The sequence below is a fragment of the Cyprinus carpio genome, chromosome B25 (assembly GCF_018340385.1).
Source record: "Cyprinus carpio isolate SPL01 chromosome B25, ASM1834038v1, whole genome shotgun sequence".
NCBI classification, from domain to species: domain Eukaryota; kingdom Metazoa; phylum Chordata; class Actinopteri; order Cypriniformes; family Cyprinidae; genus Cyprinus; species Cyprinus carpio.
The window spans coordinates 21,008,303-21,034,988 of NC_056621.1; the positions used below are offsets into that span (position 1 = coordinate 21,008,303).

The 26,686-nt window shown below is 36.5% G+C and overlaps 2 protein-coding genes across 2 annotated transcripts in view; one reads left to right on the plus strand and one right to left on the minus strand.

The window, feature by feature from the left end:
- Positions 1–15,413, plus strand: part of LOC109074929 (growth arrest-specific protein 2-like) — a 29,322-nt gene extending 13,909 nt beyond the window's left edge. Inside the window, exons 4-8 of the mRNA XM_042753645.1 lie at positions 3,009–3,176; positions 5,595–5,658; positions 6,437–6,641; positions 6,772–6,879; positions 14,425–15,413. Coding sequence (XP_042609579.1) covers positions 3,009–3,176; positions 5,595–5,658; positions 6,437–6,641; positions 6,772–6,879; positions 14,425–14,634 — 755 coding nt within the window. The 3' untranslated portion in view covers positions 14,635–15,413. The remainder of the gene's footprint in view (positions 1–3,008; positions 3,177–5,594; positions 5,659–6,436; positions 6,642–6,771; positions 6,880–14,424) is intronic.
- Positions 15,414–16,110: 697 nt separating this feature from the next.
- Positions 16,111–18,990, minus strand: LOC109074930 (small VCP/p97-interacting protein). Its single transcript, XM_019090927.2, has 4 exons — positions 18,598–18,990; positions 17,610–17,660; positions 17,051–17,164; positions 16,111–16,822 (listed from the first exon to the last, which is right to left on the minus strand). Exons 1-4 carry the CDS (start codon positions 18,652–18,654, stop codon positions 16,808–16,810), a joined length of 237 nt encoding a protein of 78 aa, XP_018946472.1. The 5' UTR covers positions 18,655–18,990; the 3' UTR covers positions 16,111–16,807.
- Between the last annotated feature and the right edge of the window lie 7,696 nt (positions 18,991–26,686).

The window sequence follows — 26,686 nt, forward strand, 5'->3', positions numbered from 1 at the left end:
CAAGCACGATGTCAGACACTGTAATATGCTCTGGTCTCCTCCCTGCTTACCGTGGTCTTGTGATACACAGCAGACTGTCATCACTCAATAGCTGGATGTCTAAGTGGTGCAGAATAACATAGGTTTCATAGACAATTGGACGAGTTTTTGGGGCAGACCTGCTGAAAAGAGATGGTCTTCATCCCTCCTGGGGTTGTGCCGCTCTTCTGTCTAGAAATATGGCACATAGGCTTAGAGTTTGTACTTGACTACCTGGGCCCAGGTCAGGAAGCAGATAGACTGGCTAAACCGACCGTCTGCTAGCCGCCTCCAGTCACAGAAGCCAGTTAATTCTCAGCGCATAGAGACTCTTTCACCTAGATATCACACTATAGAGACTGTGTCTGTTCCCCAAACTAGAAAATACAAAAAACGTCCAAACCAATTTAAAAGTAACAATTTAATTGATGTTCAACAAATAAAAAGCACATGTACTGTAATACGGATAAACAAATGATAAAGCTTGGCTTATTGAATATCAGGTCCCTTTCTACGAAAGCACTTTTTGTAAATGATATGATCACTGATCATAACATAGATGTGCTCTGTTTGACAGAGACCTGGCTAAAAACTGATGATTACATTATTTTAAATGAGTCTACACCCCAAGATTACTGTTATAAACATGAGCCACGTCCAAAAGGTAAAGGGGGAGGTGTTGCTTCAGTTTATAACAATGTTCTCAGTATTTCTCAGAGGGCGGGCTTCAAGTATAACTCATTTGAAGTAATGGTGCTTCATATAACATTATCCAGAGAAACACATGTTAATGATAAATATTCTGTGTTGTTTGTACTGGCTACTGTATACAGGCCACCAGGGCACCACATAGACTTTATTAATGAATGTGCTGATTTTATATCCGAGTTAGTGCTGGCTGCAGATAAAGTTTTAATTGTTGGTGATTTTAATATCCATGTTGATAATGAAAAAGATGCATTGGGATCAGCATTTATAGACATTCTGAACACTATTGGGGTCAGACAACATGTCTCAGGACCTACTCATTGTCGAAATCATAGATTTAATACGGTCACATGGAATTGATGTTGATGGTGTTGAAATTATGCAGCCAAGCCATGATATCTCAATCATTATTTAGTCTTATGCAAACTTCATATAGCTAAAACTGTAAATTCTACTCCTTGTTACAAGTATGGTAGAACCATCACTTCTACCACAAAAGACTGCTTTGTAAGTAATCTTCTTGATTTATCACAATTGCTTAGCATATCCAAAACCTCAGAACAACTTTTGACGATGTAACAGAAACCATGGACTCTTTCTTTTTTTAGCATTTTAGATACAGTTTCTCCTTTACGCTTAAGGAAGGTTAAGGAAAACTGTCTGACACCGTGGTATAATGAGCACACTCGCATCCTAAAGAGAGCAGCCCCGAAAATGGAGTGCAGCTGGAGGAAAACAAAACTAGAGATATTTTGTATTGCTTTGTGGGAAAGTAACCTATCCTACAGAAAAGCATTAAAAACTGCTAGATCTGATTACATAACCCCAGGTATTTATTTTCATACAGTGGCTAAATTAACAAAAAAATAAAGCATCAAAAGGTGTTGACATTTCCCAGCAGCACAGCATTAATGACTTTATGAACTACTTTACTTCCAAGATCAATACTATTAGAGATAAAATTGTAATCACTCAGCCATCAGCTACAGTATCGCATCAGATAGTGTGCTATAGATTAATTTGTCATTGTCATTAGGATATGTCCCCAAAATCTTCACACTGGCTGTTATTAAGCCTTTCATCAAAAAAAAAAACACAACTAGTTTTTAAAAAAAAATAACTAGTTAATTACAGACCGATCTCGAATTTCCCTTTTCTGTCCAAGATACTAGAAAAGTTAGTATCCTCACAATTATATTCTTTCTTAGAGAAAAAAATGGTATCTGTGAGGATTTCCAGTTACAATGTAGACCGTATCATAGTACTGAGACTGCTCTAATTAAAGTTACAAATGACCTGCTCTTATCATCTGATCGTGGTTGTACAGTATCTCTCTATTAGTGCTATTGGATCTTAGCGCTGTGTTCAACACTACTGACCACAACATTCTTTTGAATAGACTAGACAACTTTGTTGGCATTAATGGAAGTGCATTAGCATGGTTCAAATCATACTTATATGACCGCCATCAATTTGTAGCAGTGAATGAAGAGGTATCATATTGATCACAAGTGCAGTATGGAGTACCCCAAGGCTCAGTACTAGGGCCATTACTCTTCAGGCTTTACATGTTACCCTTAAAGGCCGCAGCCTCTAGCATCAGTAGGTAGTGCGTGTCATGAGATTGTGGAAGTGAGGTTAACCCTTACAGCTCTTACTAGCTGGTCTGTTACACGAGCACTTGACAATTGCATTTGGTTGGCTTCTAGCAATGCAAGATTGTTGCATTGCAACGTTGCATTGGCACACAATTCATAACCAAGCGCAAGGACAAGTTGCATTTGCATACTTGCATTAAATGGTTAATTCACCTAAATATTTTATCATGATTTGCTCACTCTCCTGTCGTTCCCAACCCATAAGAATGACGTTTTTTTTAACATTTGCTCACCATTCATTCAAAGTCCACACAACCACAATTTGTAAACTTCAAAATGTACATTAATCTATATCAATCAAGCTGTTTAACTCAAATCTTATAGATACACATTCACTTTATATGATGAATGGATTTAATTTATGCTTTTATCCACATAAAAACATTGATCAACATGTGTACATAGAGCTTGTCAAATATGGTAAACATGGAAGCTCAAACATGCTTGCAGTATTGGACAGACATGAGGGTAAGTAAAAGATGACTGAATTTAAAATTTTAGGTGAAATATTCCTTGTTGTTTTTGACCTTAGAACGTTTGGAGTGTTTAGAATTTGCCACCCTTCTCTTCAGGGACATTCCTCTTGCATGTGAGACATTTTAAATGCAAATATCTTGTACTGAGTAACACAGGCAAATTCTGTCTTTCAGTTGATCCCCAGTCGCAGGATTCCCTGCCGAGCCAGTGCCGCGTCTGGTTCCTTTTTTGCCAGGGACAACACAGCCAACTTCCTGTCATGGTGTCGAGAGGTGGGCGTGGACGACACCTGCCTGTTTGAGTCAGATGGGCTTGGTAAGTCTTTTAAACAAATCCAGCTCTCACACAGCCATAGTCATTGTCTTTTATTCACATGAAATAATTTGTTGCTCAGTGAGAGAAATTAAACCCCCAGACCAACCATCCATTGCCGTATGTACCAAACCGTTCAGCTGAGATCTAAGAACAACTGTAAAATTACCGAACCAGGTGCCAAACCATGCAGAAAGATGGATTCAATTTAGGCATGATAAAACAGCAACATGACCCTCTGAGTAACTCTGAGGTCATTTTATGTTGCACCTTTCTACACAGATTATCCACATGCATCTCCCATGAAAGTTAATTATCGATAAGCAAACCTAAATATTTATATGAAGCTACCTGTCTAATGGGCTCGTTGTTAATCATGATAGGTGAGTGGTTGCCTTCTAGTTTGAAATCAGAAATCATGTTTTTCTAACATTAATTACAAGACTGTATTCTTTACTCTATGTAACAAAGTTAGCAATCTCTGTAGATGTTGAGTGTCCTCATCCTTATACAGGAGAACAAGAATGGCAGTATTGTTTGAGAATTTTACAACAATATTCCCAGGATGGTTACTCCTGTATTCATTCATTTTAATTGTAAATAAGAGTGGTGAGCATACACACCCCTGGGGGACACCTCTACTAATAGGCCTACACTCAGAGAGAGTTTGCTTGATTTTGACTTGTTGAGTCCTACCAGTAAGAAATGCATGGAACCATTTGATGCTATATGGGTTAACGGTTATACTATTTAGTTTGAAGAGCAAGGTTTGGCTGCACAGTTTTAAAAGAAGATCTCAGATCAAGAAAGAACAGCCTGGCATAAACCTTGGGATCCCCCAGATGTTTTGAAACATGACGCACCACAGTAAAGGTAGTATCATCAGTGACAGTGCCCCTATTAATTTGATAAGGATTTGGATAAAGAATATGATAATTTGATAAGTTATGTAAAAAGCGTAAAAAAAAAAAATAATAGTTGTGAGCATTTAAGATTCACAAAATGATGCTTTGACGTTGTCTGGCATTTTTCAGATTGCTTAAAATATTTGAGATCAGAAATATTTGGTGGAAATACACATATTTCAGAAAATAATGAAGAACAAAAGGTAGATATTCTTCATAGACAATACAATTAAAGGACATTTCTGGAAAGTCACATGACAATGTTAATATGTTTGGATGATGATTAATTTGTTTCACTATACATAAAACTCCATTATGCAGAAATATAATGAAACTTGAGAGGATTATCGACTGAAATTGGAAAGGGTCAGTTACAAATGGAGAAGTGTATTTCTGGCTGGAACAAATAAACTTTTTTTTTTCTTTCCCTGCATTTATAATAATTGTGGTATTCTAGACACAAACTATGCTGGTGAAAGAAAGGCCTCTTCTTCTCCTGTGTAAATCTGTGAAACAGCTTTATGGTGTGTATGAGGACGAGACATCTCTCTGTCATGTGTCAGATCCAGGCATACAAACTCAACTCAAAGGCTCCAGGTAGATTGTTATGCAGCTTCTGCTTCTTAATGCTTTGTTTTCAACACATATCCAAGACAGCTGGAAAGAATAACAAGTCTGCTGAAACTACAGAAAGAATGAGAGAGAAAGACAGGATTGGGTCGTCTAGGGAGTACAGCAGGGCAGTGCAGAAAGAATTGTTTCTCTCCCACTGGAGTCACACACAATAGAAGCTGCATGTGAGTGTGTTTGTGGTAAAATGTGTTGTATGTGGATGTATTTGTCAGTAACTCAAGCCAGAAGAGCTGTCCTAACATGACTTTCATTTAAATATTCAGAAAAATCTGCTTGGATACCCATGAGATTTCAAATGCAAATCAGTGCAAGAGAACATTTATCAAGTGTGTGTTGTGTTGTGCTTGTAAATCTGTTCTATTCACCAAAAAAAAAAAAAAAAAAAATGGATTAATCATCAAATTAGCACATGTGTAAAGGGTGTGTGATGTGGTAAAATATGTGCTGTTCAACCAAACTTCAACTGAAAAAAAAAAACCTAAATCCTTTATTCATTTTTCTTCCTTTTCCCTCTTTAGAAATAGTTAAATGAAAACATGGATACATTATGTTCAGGTGGGATGTTCTGCAGTTTGATGTGGAGATTTCAGATTACATGCATGTTGTGTTGTGTTGCCATCACTTAACCCACTGGATCATGGGAAATGTAGTTTGTGTGTTCCACAATGCCACATGAAACGCATGTGTTGTTTGCTGAAAACAGCTGAAAGAACATTAGCTGTCAGTGAATTAGTATTTCATCATCTCTCTCATTCCGTGGTCTCTTGGTTTCATCATTCAACCACATGGATGTTTCTCAGTAGTTCTTTGATTGGTACAGTATGTCAGCACAGGGTGCAGTAGCTGTGCTATGTCTAATGGGTTTCAATTTATGTTCTTCTAGTTTTACACAAACAACCGAGAGAGGTTTGTCTATGTCTGCTGGAGCTGGGAAGAATAGCATCCAGGTAAATTGTATTCAATTCAAGTTTATTTGTATAGCGCTTTTCACAATGCATATTGTTGTAAACCAGCTTCACAGAAATGCCTTGTTTCAATGTTGTGATCACAATGTTTTCTAAAATCTAATTATCTAATTATAATCTAATTAGCTATTATCTATTCTATTATATAAATAATGTAAAATATAAAATAATAATAGCCAACATAATACATAATAATATAGCGTATGTACTGTATGTACGTAATATAGTTTCAGGTCTTTATACTTTTTTTAATGATTATTTTGCTTTCTTTTAAGTAAAGCACTTTGAATTACCATTGTATGGAGCCCCGCACATGGCATGCAGGAAAAACTAGAAGGCTAAATCGTGCGCACGATTTACTAATTCGTTCCCTCAATGTACTAAAATGTAGACATGATTACTATTGCGTTCCCTTGATTTACTATTTCGTTCACTCGATTTATAAATTGTGTGCACGATTTACTAATTCATTCCCTCAATTTGCTAAATCGTGCGCAGGTTAATAGAAAATATATAATATAATAGAAAAAGCTGTATATAACTGTCTCTACTAGTCCAAATAGGCACGGTTATTGATTATTAGCTAAAGCCATAGTCTCAAAATGGTGAAGTAATGGCAAATTAATTTGCAAAAGCGACAAATCTACATAGATTTTTGTCTGATAATTTCAAAATGTAATGTTTATGTGGTTAACTTGCTTGTCTGTTTATGCAAGATAACTTGCTTGCATCTTGTTGTGAATGGTCACTGTTGTGCCAGGTATAAGGTCGAGCCACCTGGACTTATAAAACTGGAGAAAGAGATCGAACAGGAAGAGAAGACACCTGAACCTCCGCTCTCACCTGTACCTCCCACTTCCAGTTCTCAATCTCCATCTGTTTCTCCATCCGCCTCTCCATCCATCTCTCCATTCAACAAGACCAACTCCAGCAAAAAAAGCACTGGCAAGCTACTGGATGAGGCAGTGTGTAACATTTCCTTTCTCACATATCGCTCTTGTTATCGGTAACACTGTAACGGTTAGACTGACAGATGTTTCTTTTCTTTACAATGACAATTTAATGTTTTAATTGAGCATGTAACGTGTGTTCCAGGTGAAGCACATTTCTGAAGATCCACCCTGTAAGTGCCCAAATAAGTTCTGCATAGAACGACAATCACAAGGCCGTTACCGTGTTGGAGAGAAAATGCTTTTCATCAGAGTGAGTATAAAACAAACCGTAGTCAGGGTAGATGCCATATTTAGAACCCAGGCTCAATGGAAATACAGAACTCTGCCTACATGTCTCAAAAAAGGTTCCTCTACGTACATTTCATATGTTTTCTGAAATAGTAAACTTGCTCAGTAGCGCACCTGATCGAGCACTGCCCTTGCGATTTGGAGCAGCTGAGGTGTGAATCTTGTGAAATACGAGTAACAATGCTCCACCACAGAGCTCATAAAAGGAAGCTAAAATGCAGTGATTGCTACAGCAGATGCATTTTTATCTCACATTCGCTTTTTCTCACACTATCTGTTAGGTTTAGTGTAGGTGGTAAACTAATTTCAAATGCAATAGAGCGTTAACCTGTTAGTGCCACTTACCGGACATTTCCAATCTACCATGAAACGTACAACAACCAATGTAATAACACTATGTTTAACTGTTTTGGAGAAAACACACTATTTATTGCCAGTCACTGGACATTTTTGTTTATTTTTTCACTTTTAAACTGCCATGAAACTACAAGCAACGAAATATCTTGTAACCATTTGTACTCACAGACACATTTGGTTTTCATGATGCGTCACATTAAAATTCCAGCTTAATGTACCTACAGTAACATATTTAAGGTTTTGTAGTAATGTAGGCAGTCATGTATTTTCAGTAGGGATGTACTGATACTTCTCTTTTTTCAGAACTTGGCCGATACCGATACTTTTACAGAGTACCGATACTTGTATTTACATTGCTTTTGTAATTTTTAAAAATACTGGGCACAGAAACCAAAAGAATATGAATATGTTGGCTTAGTTCATAGCAAATAGATATTTACTTCAGTTACAAGTTTACAAGTTTACTTTCACTGTTACTTTTATTGCTGCATGGTATTTGTCTTTAATTTAATAGCACATTCAAGCAGTGACTATATACAGGAGACTGTTTCCTGTAACATTGAAGGGAACGTTGTACATAAATCTTGTAACAACGATGAACATATTTTCCGAAATGTCGTTTTTTTTATCATCTGAAACATGCTGCGACTTATATTCAACTCTTAAAGCGACTCATATAATGCAATTAACCTCAACAAGCAAAAAAATAAAAAAAAAATTGTATTGGTGCAGAATGAGAGAGACATGCACAGTCTGCTAGTTTCACTTTAGCTTTAAATAATGTTGTGTATGCTTGACGTTTAACATAAATCTTGTTCATAGTGAATGTCCCTATAAATTGTTTTATATTTACGATTTACTTTTAATCCAAATGATGCTTGAGCGAACAGCAATCATGATTATGCAACCCATGTACTCTCTCTTTTTCTCTCTCCTTACCATCAAGTAACTTATGTTACTGGATTTACTTGCTTTTGACATATCCAAACAAACAACAATCGTTCCAGTCATGTCTGTGAGAAAGGGATATTCACTCAACATGTTAGTGCATCAGTGTCGCTTTGCACTCAGTCCACTCTGCGTGCTTTGTTTATCAACACATCAGCTATACAGGTATAAATATTAAATGTTTAACATTATATTAATTACATATATGTACTTTTTAGACATCCTTAATCTCTAATAATTCCATTCTACTCTTTGTTTGTTCTGTTGTCATGTTTCATTGTCTTGAAATAGCACTTTTCACATGCTGTGTGGTATCGGCTTTTGGTATCGGGGCATTTTAATGAGTACGAGTATAAGTACAGGAGCGCAGTATCGGTCCGATACTGATACCAGTATCGGTATCGGTGCATTCTTAATTTCCAGTGAGCCTTGGGTGCATATTTGTGTAGCATGTTAGCATGTTGCTAAGTTAACAGACAGCCAACACTTTAAAAAAAAAAGTAAAAAAAAAATGGACTATTCTATTGTTAGTAGTAGTAGTATTTTTGGTAGTAATATAATGAAATTAAATATATTTATTATCAACATTTTTCTTGGCATCTGTATCACAGGATACAGTATATGCAACTATGTCACATTTGGCCAAATAATGTATTTTATAATGCTAACACCATCCTACACTGATTTCTAAATTAAACGGAACCGCATGTGAGTCATCTGAAACGCTCTTCATAGGCAACAAATATGCACTCCACAAAAATAGTGCCCCTCACAATTAATTCCGGTTAAGTTAACATGTTGCTAAATGCATGCTGCCTTGATTTTGCACACAGTGCTGCTAACTTTGTGTCAGGCAGCACCTATGATCCCTTAACATGATTTCTAGAACCTTTATTATCTACCGCTGTGGGATCACGCTCATTATTGTGTTAAACATGCACACAAACACAGCAGTGGGGCATCCCATAACAGACACTAACTGACAAAGACTGATTAGTGAGATGGGCCTGGTCACCATGGAAACCTGTTACTTGGCAACACATGACTAAAAGATGCTTTAGATCTGAGTTATCCTCATCGTGAATCTGCGTTCAGTTGTGTTTTATTACCCTGAGCTGTGCAGTAATACACTGAAAACAGCTCTCTTGAGTGATCACATCACTCCCATCATTCATAGCTCATTAGAAACAGTGTTTAATAGAAACACCTAGTTGGCTGGTAAATCTTTAGTGAAATGATTTTCTTTATTTCTTTTTTTTTTCTTTTTTTTAATTGAAAGGGGGAAAATCCATGTTAATAATTGTCATCTCTGCTTGTAACAGTTCACCACATTGTGTTTTTTTTTTTTTTTTTTTTTTTTTTGTATAATGATGTGCTGGTGTCTAGTTAAGTTACTGTAGCTTATCTAGAGATTTAAAAGTGCTACTGGAAGGAAAATGAATGGAAAAATCACAAAACTCAATATGGTGGCTATAAAGATAAAAATCCCCACACTACAGTCAATTGCTGTACATTAACTGGATCAGCATGACCCTTTTTTTCTATTAACAGTTTGTATCAATCTGAACTGATGCATTAAAGGAATAGTTCACCCCCCCCCCCCCCCCCCCAAAAAAAAAAAACCTAACCCTAACCCTCTAAGATGTAGATGAGTTTGTTTCTTCATCAAAATATATTTGAAAATTTTAGCATTGCATCACTTGCTCAGCAATGGATCCTCTGCAGTCAATGGGTGCCGTCAGAATGAGATTTTTCACTGAGGGAAGCAATGTTTTAGATAGACGACTCATATTTTAGCAGAAAGCAACAGTTTGGAAGATCTTAATGGTGGATTTGTTTTTTTTTCACAAACACAGCTTTTCACTTCTTAAGACATTAAGTGATGGACTGGAGTGGAGTGGATTACTTGTGGATTATTGTGATGTTTATATCAGCTGTTTGGACTCTCATTCTGACGGCACCCATTCACTGCAGAGCATCCGTTGGTGAGCGAGTGATGAAATTGTACATTTCCCCAAATCTAATGTAGAAACAAACTCTTCTGCATCTTGGATGGCCTGAGTAATTGTTTAAAATGTTTCAGTTTTTATTGCTGATTTGAGATGACATTGATATTACATTTGAAATGACAAAATTGTCTTGTCCACTGTTTGACATTCATAGCAGACAGATTATATATGCTCTCGCTCTCTCTCTCTCCATGAACTCAGTAATTTGATTCGATCAACTCTAGCTGTCTAGACCTCATAATTACACAATTAATATTATTACTCTTTTTGAGTTTAGATGTCAGAGCTCGGCTTTCATTTAAAGCACTGACTGCAGCGATTCATCATGTTAAACCACTGCAGCTGATATTAATTCAGTCGCCTGAGGAGAATCACATTAGTCAGTGCTGGTTTTAATTGCTCTCTTGCTGAGAAATGAAGCAGGCTGTGTCACTGCTGCCCCCTATAGAGGCAAACTAACACATTGCATTGTTTCTGCACCCATACCAAAGACTTCACTGCTTCACAAATAAAAAAAGCTCCTTACAGAGGGGGAAAAAAACATGCATTTTAACTGTCAGGAAAGAAAATTAAACTAACTTACGCTTTTAAATCACATTAGACAGACATCAACATGTGCAAGTTACATGACACCCTTTTTCTCAAAAAAACAATGAACAAAATTACACAAAGTAAAAAATACAGGGTGTGCCAACCACAATGTGTTCTGTGAATTATTGGCTGCTGAGAGCATGAACAATTCAAGAGACATTGGTATTCAACAGACCACACACTCTGTCCCACTTCTGCTGTTTATGCACTTCTGGGTTATATTAATAATAATAAAAGATTTAAAAGACATTTTTGTTCACTTCTGAAAGATAATTTTGTTGCCTCTTGATGTCTAGTGTAAGATCTGGACCAGTTGAGAATCACAGCCGCAGTCTAGCAACAATACCATTTTTTTAAACCATAGTACAATGCGTTTACTGGAGATCAATGTAATTGGTTACCAAACATTTATTTAAATAAACACAGAGATCCTGTTTTTCTGCTCTATCCATCTTATGACTTAAATTACTAAAATCCTTTTCTTAGCGTATTTTTTGAAAGAATGAATCCTTAAAACGTGTTGCCCAGCAACCGAGGCCAAGTCAAGCAAATCTTCTGCTTCCTCTTGTCCGTTTTCCAGTGAAACGAGCGAATGAATTTGTCTCAAGGACACATTCCTTTTGTGTTTGTCTTTGAAAGACCTTCCTGTTGAAACACCCCTCAGATTCCCCAGATGGTTTAAGTAGAATCATCAGAAAGCCGTGTTTTCGTTTCGTTCTCGTTGAAATACACTGTGTGCTTTGTCATTTGGTCCGTTGAACTTTGGTGCTCCTGAAAGAAATTGATTGTGTGTGTTCCCTATTAAGAGAGGTAACCTTCAACATCACAGACCTGAGCTGCTTTATATAACATACGTGTGTCTACGGTGTGTTTATATAGGGGTCCTGTGGTGACTTGTAGAGTCTGATTGCTAATATATTTGTGGCTCCGGTGCCTGAGGGCCACACAGACGCTCATCTGGAGAGGCTGACCTGTGAATGTCCCTCTGTCAGCCTGCTAAGAGCCTTATGAATCTTTAATATCATTCTTCCGCAGGATTAATATGAGCTGCAGCTCACAGTAAGAGACTTCTCTGTTGTTTATTGTTTAACGTTCATTCATTTTTCCTGTCCTAGCGGATTTGTTTTTGAGCGTGTGTCTGTAGGCTACAGCTTGTTCACCCACAGGAGAGGGTTACACTGTGTTATCAGAGTGAAATTCTGTCATTTCTCACCCTTTATGAAAGAATCTTTAGCAGCCTGTTCAAGGCCGCAGGGACGGAGGCTGTAATAGAGGGATGAATCACAGCTGAATTACTCCAGTGCCACTTTTTATTGGGACTGTGATTGACTTTTATTATGTGATGGGGTTTTTGTGTATGGTGTATTCTTTAGAGCTCTATGTGTTGAGCTCAGATTGATTGTTATTGGTTGTAGAAGAAATTAAAATTCATTAATGTATTTGTGCATTAAAATTGTGTTGTAAATGTAAATCCAAACCAAAGATTCAATATTAAACTCACAAAGAAATTCCAGCCTTATATTATACCTCAGAATATTTTGTATAAATAAAATGAAGCCTATTTTAGGGTGATATACTTAAAGGTGCTGTATGTAAGTTTTTGACTCTACTAAAGCATAAAAATACCATAATATGTTTGCAGATATTTAAGAAACATTAACATACTTGTTTATCTGATAAACAATGCTATAGTAAGTTATTCTTCTTTGAAAATGTGTGTTCCGGGCCGGAATGTCGGTCTCTGTTTTGGTTTGTTAAACCCGCCCACTGCCAGTTTACCCAACTGTATTTCAGCACCCCGGGTTGCCAGTTGGCGGAAAACAGAGCGTATTCCATTTCATTCATCGTCAAGTGCACTCGTTCCTGTTGGTTTAGTCAATTTGGCAACAAGTCTGAGGAGGAGGGGCCGGGTGAAAAAAAACCCCTCTCCAATATTTTGAATCTGGACTGTGTCAATCCTACATACAGCGCCTTTAAATTTCACTCATTTTCAATAGAATTGCATGAGAATAATAAAAAAATAATAACATTAGCTATGTTTCCATCACCCTGTTTTTATGCACATTTTCAAGTATCGCATCAGAAATGAGTGATGGAAGCACCAAATAAAAAAATTAAAAATCAAAATTTTTTTGGAAGTGATGATTTTCTCTTTGACTCGTTGGATGGAAAGTTTTGTTGTCATAAATTAAATTCACAACTTTGAATGGAAACCCGGCTATTGTTTTTCTCCTCATTACAGAAATAAAAATGAGATTTAACATTGCTGCTGTATTGAATATTGATTAATGGCCAGTGGTGTAAATATGCATAAGCATACAAATTCTCTTCACACAGAATATGTTATATATATATATATTATATATACAGACTTATTTCCTGTATAAATGCGAATAATTCTTTCATTGTAGAAACCATCTTGATCAGATAATCTGAGGTAATAATAGAAGTTGTGACAGGGTAGTGGACTCTGAATTTAGACCTCTGGGGAATGTAGACACCTGAAAAAATAATTTACAGGAAATACAGCCTCTCATCTCAGCGACTCGCACAGCTCCCTCCCTAGAGTGAGTTCCACAGTGGGAACCGCAGGTGACAGATAGCCAATAAAAGCGTGTGATTATGGCACTGGAGCTGTTAAAGGAGTTTGATAGCAGAGACTTTTTTTTCCCCAAATGAGCTTTCATGGACATCAGGATTAGGCCTGAAACACTCTTTGTAGACACAAATGCTTTGCCAATGCATTGCAAGCATGCAGTCTTACTTAACATGTTCTGACATACTGAAAATTGAGCCTTAGCAAAAAAAAAACAAAACTATGAGTTCATGTACTTGCATATGTAATCGTTTCCTCTTGGCTCACTCTGTGGGGGTTTGAACTGGCGGCAATCAGGAAGTCTGGCTTGCTAACGAGGACGCAAAAGACCACAGCCAATAGCATGCCTCTTGTAGCCAAGAGAGTGAGATTTACCTGCACAACTGTTTTATACTGGCCTCCCCCATCTGGTCACACTGTACAGCACCACTGTAACTGGTTCCACATGTTTCACTTCGAGCAGAGCTCAAATTGGGAGTTGTGCACACTAATGAGGATGCTAATGGGACTTTACCATTAAAAGATTACCAAGGGATTCACATTTACCCGCACAGCTATCTCAAACCATATGGCCTCTTATTACACTCATATCCATCCGGGTCACGGCACCACTTTATTTAATCCGTTCTACACATTCCGGTTTAAGCCCAGTTACTGGCTTCAAAGTTGGATGTACTTGGAAGTGTTGCTTACGTACTTCTACAAGCCACAAGCCTCCATTACATCAGACTTTGTCAACCTATTTGTAACATACAGTTATTGTATGCATTAACCCAGACGCAAAGTGGGTAGACACATTCAATTACAATAACATTGCATTCCTGCGGTGCTAAAAAACGTCAGTTTTCAAGGGGGTCAAAGTGTTCAAACGCCACGCCTCTCACCTCCCGAGGATTGCAATCCAGCCAGAGAGGCTCAAAATCAAGCTTGGGAAGCTAAAAGAGTCTACTTTCAAATACTTGCATATGTTTATCTATCAGTAAAGTCTTTGTCTTGGTCTCTCTAGATGCTGCATAATAAACATGTGATGGTGCGAGTTGGTGGAGGCTGGGAGACGTTCGAGAGCTACCTGCTGAAGCATGACCCGTGTCGCATGCTACAGATCTCTCGTGTAGAAGGCAAGATCTCGCCCATCTCCGGCAAATCTCCCAACATCAAAGACCTCGCGCCTGACAGCTACCTGGTAGTGGCGGCTCACTACAAAAGCAAGAAGTAAAGAAGAAATGTACTAAAGAAACATTGACTTTTAACGTAACTATGAAGCACAGCTCACTGGCTAGCCGTTGTAGATGCCACAAGGACACATGGACTTCTACTGGCTTCTAGAACTAAAAATTTAAAAGAGAAAAACAAATCATAATACGTAACAGTGTAGATCAATTAGTCTGTGCATAACAAAAATACTGAACTGGAATCCAGAAACAAGGCTGTTTTTTGTATACCAATTTCTTACATTTCTTTTCTTTTTAGCCTCTTATTGTTTAATTGATTAAATCTAAATTGCATAATAACCTTTTACATTCAATAGTGTCTATATGGAATGAAATCGCTGGATGAATTCAAGTATTTACTTCTACCCTGGTGGCTATTCTTTTTAGTGCTTCCTATACTAACAATACTAATTACTTTTTGGGGGGAGTATTATTATGCTCTTTTGATGTCATGACATATATATTTTCTGACATTTATTGTATTGTACTGTGTTGACCTTGCTCCGTTGAAAATTGTAATCTGTTTATGCCAAGTGTTGATCATAATGCATTACAAGTAATGCAAGTTACATATCAATTACTTTTTTAAATAACTAGTAAAGTAATGCATTACTTTTAAAGTTACTTTTCCCGATAAGTAACGCAAGATACTTTGTTTTCCTATTTATTCACTGACATCTCTCCTGTCTCGTGTTGAGACAAATGTGAATGAGATGCAGAATACCTTTAAATTTCACTTTTGGTGTGAAAGGGCCATTAGAGGTTGCAAAAAAATATATAACTTTTGGGTTTAGAAGCAAGCCCAGCCCAGGTGACAAAAGTAGTGCATTACTTTCCATTAAAAGTAACTAAGTAATGCAATATTGTAATGCATTAGTTTTAAAAGAAACTTTCCCCAACACTGTTCATGCCAAACATCAGAACAGGAAGAAATGTGATGGAAGTGACAGTAGAATAGTGGTTAGAATATGATAAACTGCTGATCTGCTGGGATCATCCAGTGACAGACAGTTCTGTATAAGGTCAAGCGAGAATGGCTTGACCTTGGATCACAACAGTGTAAAGCAGAAGAACATGTCTGGATGAACATCACATCAATCTCTGGAAGTCAGTAAAGAAAAGAAAACTCATAACATCACTTCAGTGTAATCTCCAGAATTTGTAAGATTTTTTTTTTTCCCCAGCACTTTGCTGAATCGAGGTGTAACTAATAAAGTGAGCACTGTGTGTGTTATTTGCAGTGTAATAATAGTGCACTGAAGAGGCCAGAGTTCATCGGTTACAAGGCAAAGGAGATTTTTTAGTTTTGCAACAAAAGCTTGATTGTTCAATCAAACACAATCTTTGCAGATGTGCTTCTAAAACAGTTCCTGATCCGAAAGTGTGCCGCTGCCCTCTACTGGTAAACATGAACATGATTTATTATATTAATGTTATACAGTGTCTGATGTTGATAACCCACTCTGAATGAAACCTGGGAAGATGTCTCAGTTGTTTATTTGTTTCCCTGCCACAAGCATTGAGTGAGTTGCTGTAGACCGAGGTAACAACTCATAAGCATAACAAAAGAAATGCATTAAAGGCAATATGATGAGTTTCTATAGATACAATATATTCCACACTACCCACTATAGCTCAAGTGAGAAAAGTGATGCACATTCAATTTGGTTCATAAGAACAGCAAGTCGTACAATCAACAGGCAGTGAAAGTGCTAACTGACATAATACACATTATTATTATACTTCAAGTCCTGACCAATCGCAAAATGCACTAGTAACTGATGCATAAATATAAATGACTAAATATGTATTATCCAAAATCCAATATAAAAGATGCTTTTCAGTTGTATAAATGTGTATTAAAATGACATTCAGATCTTCAGATTTGAGGATTCCATTAATGTTAAAAATAGAAAGCACATCGGTACAAAGCTGCATGTCTGAAATGATGCATGAATGATGCTAAAGTCCCAAAAACCCACTAGCTTGCCCATCTTGGCATTTAAAGGGGTGTGGCCTGAATGCACTCTGGCCAATCACTCTGAGGAGTTTTGTGCAGGAGCTTGGCAAAAAAATTCTAGTCTCTATGCAAACTCCCCTGGCTAGTGTACACTTCAAAATAAGAACCGAAAGAATGAAGAGTTTTAAGAATCAGTGCGGATGAAGGTTGTGCCTGTGTTAGCCAACCTGCCACTGGAGAGAAAGAAAGAGAGAGAGAGATCAGGACCTATCATGTGCAATACTAAAATAATCATAACGGTCTTCAAAAGTTAACATCAAATACCAATGAAAGACAGAACCAAACCTTTATGAAATGTTGTCCAGCTCAGAAGCTCAATTATTAAATATAAAATAATAGTAATGGGACAAAAATGTGTACTCTATTTGTGTAAATAATAAAAATGTCAATAACGTGTGTACCTTTAGCCCACCGCCTCCAGAAGGTCCAGAGTTCATGGTCTGTTTCTCTGTCTCTTCTTGTTTCTTCTTTTTCCTCTCCAAGGCTTCTGGGTTTTTGATACCTCTGCAGGTGGTCTACACACAGATCAGACCAAACACAGCTACCACACCATACATGTTCCCATATTCAGAGACAGCAGCGCTACAGTTCAGAGATGAATCCAAACATTAACCAGTCCAGTAGTTGCAGTGTGATATTATCATAGTGCACCATAAACACGCTGGAAATGTGAGTACAGAGTGTGCAAAACCATATAACTGCCCTGAACAACTAGCCGATCACAAGAAATAATCAAACTGTATGGCTACAAGCACTGCGACATAATAAAAATGGCTCAAATCTCCACCAATATCTTATAAACGGGGTATTTCAAGTTCACCTTGTGGTCATTTTCAGCTTGAATAAAGTGTTTATCTAACACCAGCTCTTTTCTAAGGTGCACGTAAAACTTATAAACGTCTATTTCACTAAACTAAACAGCATGGTTGCTACCCATTTCTGTGTGTGATGCTGTCAGACCTCTTTCTGTCTCTTCTCTGCAGCCTCCGCTAGCTGTCTTCTCCTCGTCTCCTGTGGAAAACCAGAGAAATGCTTTGCTCAAAAACAGACAAAAGTATAGTCCCAAGTCTTGACAATTCATTTATTTATTTATTTATTTTTAAAACTGGCATTTGATTCATTTTGAAGTAGTAATCTAATTTAAAACAACATTATTCTTATAATTATTATAATGAATTGTAAATTAATGAATTCGCAGACATTGAAGGAAAAGTTATCAGTATTGTTTAAACCTCATGAAGTTGGTAATTCCATAGTTTCTGTGTTTTCATAATTTTGAAAACTTTGGTAATGACGAACCATCATTATGTTTGCATTCTCTCTCTCGGGAAACAGAGACGATACTGTACAAACACCTACAGGAGAACCTCAAAATTAAAAAAAATTAAAAACTTCACAAATAACAAACAAGAACACAAACACTCGAAAGCAAAATAAACGAAGGAATGAACTAAAAAGTATATATTAAAAATATAATAAAATATATTAATTAAAAACAGTAATAAAAAACTGAATAAAATAAAATACAAAACATTGACTAGCTAGGGAAAGTGGACTATTACCTATTACCTAAGGGAAAAAAAATCTTGTTATTATTACCAGTTAAACAATGAGAATAAAAACTGAATATATTTCATGTTGTAAGGTTTAGTATAGCCTAATAGCAAATAGTAGGCTTTATTTTAAATAAAGATTCGGCAACAATTAGTGGGTTTAAATCAATGAGAGTATAAATTACACCAATTACATTTCAGAACTTTTCCACAAAAAAACTAAATAAAATGTATTAACGTGTTATCATTAAGTTTTCATTCATAATGTCACGGAAAGCCAGTTGGCTGTAACATGATTGGAAATGTCATCTCAGAAAAGTCTACCATTTGAAATATGAGCTCAGTTAAAGATGTACAGCAGATGAATGCACAGATAAGTGTTTTCCAGTACTCACGGGGTCTGGTGTGACATCATCCCCAGCTCCACTCAGACAGGACAAACACATCCCCATACTGACGTTTAATGAAGCACGGGACCAAATGAGAGTGAAGTTGAGCACCTATGAAGCGCGAGGCCGCTGAGATGATGTCTCTAACAGTCTAACAGCGTTTATATGCTGCTATGAAGCCTCTATGAAAGCTGCTTGAACTGAACTAGCGATGTAAACAAAGCAGTTCTGAGCCACTTTATCCTGCTACCGCTAAATAATCTTTACCACACTAACAGACGAATGTAACCCTCAGCGGACCTCTTTCTCACGCCTCGCGACATTTGTGTCAGGTTTGCTGTATCAATATGATGTATTACTCCAGCTGACAGTGTAGCAGCAGCTCTGTTAGAAGCTCAACAGCGCCACGCTGCCGCGCGGAAGTCAAATTACTGCACTACTGTTTTTTTGTTTGTTTTTTTGGCAAGGACCTATAACAAAAAAAAGAACATGGTAAATTTTCAAAGCTAAAAATAACTTTTGCATTTATTTTATTTTATGTATGTATTTATTTTATTATGGTATATATAACCAATCGAATACACTTTCTTACAGTATGTTGAAACAACATCAGACCCCATGGAAGAAAGCTAGATGACATACAGTGCTGAAAGTATTATGTCAAGTAGATAACATACAGTTGCGAAAGTATTCATATCCCTTCATTTATTTATTTTATGTTTTGTTATGTTGCTGCCTTATGTTAAACTGCTTTAAATGACTTTTTTCTACACTCCATACATCATGCCAAATCCAAAAAAAAAAAAAGGTTTTATAACATCTTTGCAAATTTATAAGTAATTAAAATCTTAAAAGATTCCATTGCGTATACTCTTATCTGTAGTCCATGTGATATGTGCAAAATCTGAGGTGAAATGTTCATCTTTTTATAAAAGCAACTTGGTACACCATGGAAAACAGACACATGAAAACACACTTGGGATTTGCAAGGAGCCCTTCATTGACTGGCCATTAACAATGTTTCTGTTTCATAAGAAGCATGTTTGTTCACCTTCTGTTCTATGAATCTGTCAGTAGAACGTAGTGTGTTAGGGTCATAATCACGGCACACGCCGGTAAGCCTGGTGTGCACTCAAAATACAGCACTTATGGCATACTGTAGTAAACTATAACACAGCACTAATACATTATTGATGGGAGATTGTTGTTAGCAGCGTACCGTTACATTATCTTTGCCTGTAATTTTTTTGCAAATGTACAGTATGTAAAACTCCACCCCATCTGAGGTTGCTGAGCACAATAAACATCACTGTGGGCTCGTTTCTGCTGAATATAACTTTAGTCCACTAGTTCAGAACGCCACAATGGACAAACATCAGTGGTAAGGGACTTGAAAATAGTTTGGAACAGAGATGCAGTTTTAGCCAGTCCTGTCAGAGCGGCAGGACGCTTGCAGTGAGACAGAGAGCTTTGAGCTGGGGAAATGGCCAGGACTTGCATCATCACAGCCATCTGGTAATTACATAGCTGTGTTCATCTTTACACTGAAACTTTAACATTTATGTGGTACTTGGGATTGTTTTATATTTAAACAGACTTTTTCATAACAGATTTGAACAGAGTATTTTTTTTTTTTTCATTGTATTATTTGCATAATATTGTATTGCTGTTTTAGGGTTGCAACTAATTGTTTTGACGGTTGATTCAGTATTTGTATCAGTTAAATTTTTTCTATCAGTTTCCAGCATTTTATTTATTAGCTTTTGACATTCTCTCATTATCAAACTCATAGTTCTGTCTTGAAAAGTTTATACATTAGAGCTAAAAAAAAATATATATATATTTTTGCAGTCAGCTCATAATTAACACAAAATATGATTTTATTATTATTTTTTTCTGATTAGTTTAAGGTGAAATGTGACACAGACTTTTTATCTTTGCAAAATTCATAAGTTTATACTCAATCATACCAGACAGAAGTGTCACACTGCCTTTTTAAAGGATGAAGTGGAAGTGTGTTTGTCTAAAGAGGCTCTGACTCAAGAGCATTTAAGAGAGTTATGTGTTAGACTAAATAATCAATATGACAGGAAGTCTGAGATTATCCATCAGGCAAATGTGGAGGATGCAAAAGCATCATGAAGCTCACTACTGAGTTCACTGCTGTTAAATCGGTATGAAACAAGTCCTTTTAAATTGAATTCAGTTGATACCAGTAATTATCATTTTATATGTGGGTATACATTTCATATTATTTGTCTCTTGCAGCACACTAATTTTGCTATTGTTCATGTAAAATTTTAAAGAACCTTTCCAGTTTTTTATAATTAAAACAGGGGAAACTGCCAAGACAAGTTTTATTTGTAGTGCAATATACATTGTTGTAGCTTTACTGAAAATCATGATGTTATTGCTTATAATATCTTTAATATCTAAATGCATTATAGTTGCATTTAGCAAATTAAATTTGGATGATAACGTGATGATATAAGCAATCAAGCAGCTGAGGTTGTGCGATAATATAGTTTACATTCTGTGACAATATAAATGTGGTAATAACATGATAATAACATTGCAACATGCAAAAAGTGTTAAAATAAAATATTAATAAATAAATAGATAAATAAATAAATGTGGACAAATTAGAAAATGATATTAATTACACAGAACTGTGTTTGACATACAGTACAAACAACATTTTTTTTTTTTGTAAAATACACAAACATTTACCAAGAATTAAATTTTGAAGTAGAAAAACTGAAATAGTATTTTATCGTAAAATGCACTGTAAAATTGTAAAAAAAAAATCTATATTATATAGAACGAGAGACATATCCAGCACATATCTAATATAAGGACTATTTAGAGGTAAAATTTGATGTGGTGTAGCATGTTTGCACCATATGCAAATACTAGTAATATACTGTACACACTACTAATAATGTTTTTAAAGTAATAATGAACTACTTATTTAATTTATTTTATAATGTATTTATTAAATACCATAATTATTTACAATAACATTTATAATCATTTATATTTTAGAATAATAACTTTTCGCATTACAAACCAAGTATTTTAGAATAATACATATGTATAAATGAACAGCGTACTGTATCATGGAGCAAAAATGTTTGTAGATATATTTTACAGATTTATCTACATTGCTATTGAATCAGTCATGAGTCCAAATCCTGTTCAAATGTTGTTGCAGCTGAAGGTTTATTTGCTGTGGTGGAATTTATTGTCATTTAGTCTTCTGGAGGAAAATATAATAAATACACACTCCCCAGGGAGTTTTGGGGAGCATATTAAACCGTATCCAATATCTTTCCAGCAAGATTTAACAGTGAAGCAATTATGAAACCAATGACAATTCAAAAACAAAAGAAGAAAATACCCTTTCTTAAAAACACAGTTCAACTTTCAGTTGAAAACTGCCTTCATTACATGATCAGTCTTATCAGTGTTATTTCCACAGGTTTGTGTTGTTGTGGTGAAAGCCATGCAATGATTCACTGCCAAATGAGAGAAACAAATGAAATCAATAGCACTAACTGTCTGAAATACCCTGCACACATTCATTCAGTCTGAACTGATGAAGTGATAAGCTCAAAATGAACTCTAATAAGAACATGCTCTCTGATAAATCAGTGAAAGATACGGCGATGCTCTACTTTGATTCTTCACAGAAGCACAAATCACCCAGAAGCTTTAAGATAAATGAGGTTTGTTGGAATCGTGTTGCTTTGGAAATCACTTGCCACTTTCATTCACCTTTAGTGACTACAGAGCTCCTCAGTGATATCAGTTCACTTTAACCATTCTGTTCTAGTCTAATCCAGTTTTCTAGTGATATTATATATCAGTGAAGATGAACCTTCAGAATGAAATATAATGGAACAAAAGGGGAATTTGCTCTGATGTACTGTACCATCCCAATTGTCCTGATTTGTGAAAACCTGCACAACAATGATTCCAGGACAGTCTTGCAGGGAAGTTGTTTGTAACAAGAACCTCCAAGATCCAAAATAAAACAAGAACCACCTAAAAATGAACCAAGCCAAATGACTGCTAGTGCAGAATGACAGTAGTGTGCAGTGCCCTCGGTCACATGTATATTATGTCATTTCTCCAGTAGGGGGCAGCATCAGATCTCAGGAAATGACATGCGGCACACTGCAGCAAAGTCATTTGACCAGGATATCAAAACAAGACCAGTGCTAATCAGCAAAAAACACATCCATTATGGAGACAAATCACACTATGAATGTGCGGCAGGGTTTTGCAGTCGGTGTGTTGTTGAGAGGACAATCATGTGCTCCAGCAGGACACTACAGAGACTGTGTGGGGACAGTAGGTAGTGGAGGTTGCCTGCTGTTTGCAGGGAAGGCAGATGGTCATGCGATTGCAGAAGTGATAAACACAGACAGGATGGGGGATGAAAATGAGGACAGAGAAGCTCAATAATATATGGAAACTGTCTCACATATTCTGGCTTTGCAACAGTCATGTTCTGGTATGCAGCTGTGTTTACGTGTTGTTTATCACGCCTCTGACATTAAAGTGTTTGGATGAGCCGTGACGCAACCCACTGCACATGCCCATCTCCATAATAGGTCACCTCTCATCTGACCACCTGAACAGCGGGTACTGAAGAAAACAAACATCAAAGAGGACGGAAGAGAGATGAGTAATCCAGGATGAGAAGAGAAGCCCATTGTTTGATTTATTGTAATTGATTGCACCATTGTTTGATTTATTGTAATTGATTGCAGTTGGGGGGGGGACTCCTCTTTTGAATCTGCCAAGTGCAAAAGGGCTCATTTTGAGTCCAATGTATTTCACAATAGCGCTTTCAGATTTAGAGTGTCATGAATAATCATTTAAAGAGGCATATTTTATGTGGCTTTAGCACATAATCTATGGGGTACCATTTGTGCCAAAAATTGTGTTGTTGCTTGTGTTATTCTCTTTATTGTTCAGCTCTGTTTTATACTTTGTAAGTTCCAGCTCTTAATGAACATTCTGCAATGCATTTTAGATATCATGAAAAACAATAGAATGTTTAGATTTCAATCTTGGTTGAAACCTAAGGTGAAACCTAAGGACTACAGATTGATTCAAGTTTATAGACCTTATGCGTCAGAGAAACAAGTTTGCAGCCATCTTGCAGTAGCTCTATATAGTTCTGTGAAATTGCTGTTAAAGTATAATTGACTCTTCACAAGGTCCGCACCCCTTGGTTACTGTTGCTATGTCTGGCAAGCCATGCCTCTCTCACACTACACATCATGTTCTCATTCAATGAAAAATACATTGCGGAGCAAAGAGGAAACTGACAACATGCCGACAAACAATACAGAGCAGGTTACTTCTGGTATGAAACAAGGACTCAACTTTCAAATTGTTTTTTTTTTTTTTTTTAGAAATTCAAACAATAAATACCATTTTGTGGCTCTTTAATGTGTCGTGATAGATCACTGTAGTGTCTCAGTTCATGGGGCATGTGAACCAATGGTCAACCATGAAATAAACATGAATGAACATAAGAAGGTATTTTATTTCAACCACAGAAAGACGTTAATACACACAATCTTTCAAGTTTAAATCCACTGAAGTTAATCTACTCTCCTTTCTAGTGGTGGATTCGGCATTATCATTGGTCAGATCAACTGTCAATCAAGCTCCCTGCAGGGTCTATTAGGGTCTATTAGCTGTTGAAGTGTGTTTACTTAATTTAGAGTTAATGAAAGTTATCATGTGCATTGTAATGTTAGAAGCAGATGTTATAACAAATGTCAATGGAACGGGAAGATTTTAAAATGAGCAGTTCATTCATAAATTCATAAATCTTCATGCTGTGGAAATATAGACAATCAGTGCAGTGCTGAAAAGGGGCACATCTGTAGAACACAATGATAAATGCATCTGAAAGTTCTAGAAAACTCATTATGTACAGCATACAAACGTATTGTACAGAGCAGTCACCATTCTTTTGGCACAAATGTAACTCCATACTAAAGAAGTGCTTTAAAGTTGCTGTTGCATTCTGGCATTGATTTTGTGGTGTTTCCTTTAGATCGAGAGGACACACCTGAATTCTTTTTTCGTCGTAGTGCTATTTCTTTCACGAGTTGACTCTGACTCTGAGTATTAATCTGGTTAATGGTTTATGTTTTGATAGTTCACTGTAATATTCTGTTATAGTTCAATAATTTGTACATAATTCAAGGGTTTTTATACTACAAATAATGTACAAATGTGGTATTTTGGAAAGGTTTAGTATAATTACTTTGAATAATTTAAATGATAGCTGGAAGTGGTGCTAAATAAAGAACTGTTTGGGATGCAAAATAGCTTGTTTTTATTGCTGAGCTGAGCTCTTTAAAAGGAACCGGGTATTCCTAACACTAATTCATGGCAACCTGCTCTGGTAATTACCACTTACTTGACAAGAAAGAGTCTTGTCAAGCACATAAACTAGGTCTTTACATTTTCTGAAGAGACTGTTACTAATGCTTCCCCATTCAAAGTAACTGCTAGGTTGTTGATGTTTGCTATGTGATGCTATGCTAACATGTTTGTTAAGTTGCGGTCACATTTTTTTCTGGAAGCCACAGATTTGGGAATTCCATGTGGGGAAGAAAGATTTTTTCCATGCAGATTCAAGTTGGTCACTGGAATTCACCATGCTGTCCAACAGAACGTTACTCAGTTCTAAGTGACTTCTGTGTGAGTTGTGCTTCATGCAGGCAATGGACCTATTTTCCCTGAAAAATTTTGCCAAAATTTCACTAATGTGACTGCACTTTTAGTGTATAACTATGCAGCTGCTAGCTATACGGATGTGCTCTTTCTATGCGGTTTCTAGATATTTGGATGTTGTCGATTTGATTTTTCTAGTTATTTGGGCAATCACCTGTCGAGATACATTTCTTAGATTTAGCTCAGAGTAATGTTAACAATAAAGAGATAAGCTAACAATGCTATTCTGATAGTTAAGGTGTAGGTAATGGTTGTGGGTTAGTATTTGTTTCAGTGTTGGTTAGGCAAACAGCAATGTGATTGACACGACAAAATAATTATTTATTTGTATTTTTTTTTAATTGCACTGTAGCACAAATGCTATTGGACAAGTCATTTGCTGAAGTTTCATACTTAGCATTAAGGGTTGTTGAAATCACCAACCCAACATATGAACAATAGTACTAGTGATGCTTGACTTAGCTAATTAACATTTGTCAGTATGCATCAGTGCAGTGCAGATATCATTTATATTCATGCTATCGCAGTCTAAATGTTTTCATGTATGTGGGTGCAATATAGTGTATGATTGATTGTTTTTTTCCTGGTCTCAGCAGATGTCTCTGTCATTTGTCACTCATGGTTGAGGTGTCAGCACTAACCTGAATGGATATTGATTTCTTACACTTTTTCCCAGCACTGTCAGACTCTTTATCAGTTTGGAAACCTGCATAGGATATGCGACATTTCACTCAGGATGGGATAGGCTGCATTGAATTTCACCTGTCCAGCCATGACATGTAAAGACAGCGTCTCAAAGGTTTGGCTGTCACTGTCTGTGGATCTGGATAGGGTGTATTGAATTTTTGGCCGTCACTGTCTGTGGATCATATGCAGTCTATATATATATATATATATATCGTCATTCTTGTTAAATGTTTGAAAAAGGTCTGTTGTTAAAACAAGCTCAAAGTATTTTGATGTTTTGTTGTTGGATAGGACTAGAGCCGTTTATAAACAAGCTGACAATTCGCCAAAATGTTAAATTGTTCAGAAAGAGCCGACAAGGCAGTTGCTGAAAAAATATTGTTACCTCCTCTAATCAGTTTAGCCCTTTTTTAGCCATTTTTCTTTCTTTTTTTTCAGTGAAAACTAGAAGTGTAGCAAACATCTCTAACCTACGGTGACCCAGTAGTGCACAACACAATGGAAACAAACCTCAACACAACGGAAACAAGCCACAACACAATAGAAACAAGCCACAACACAATGAAATTAGCACAACAAAACGGAATTAGTCCTATGCGTTGTGTTGTCGCAATTTCATTGTTTTGTGCACTATTGGGCT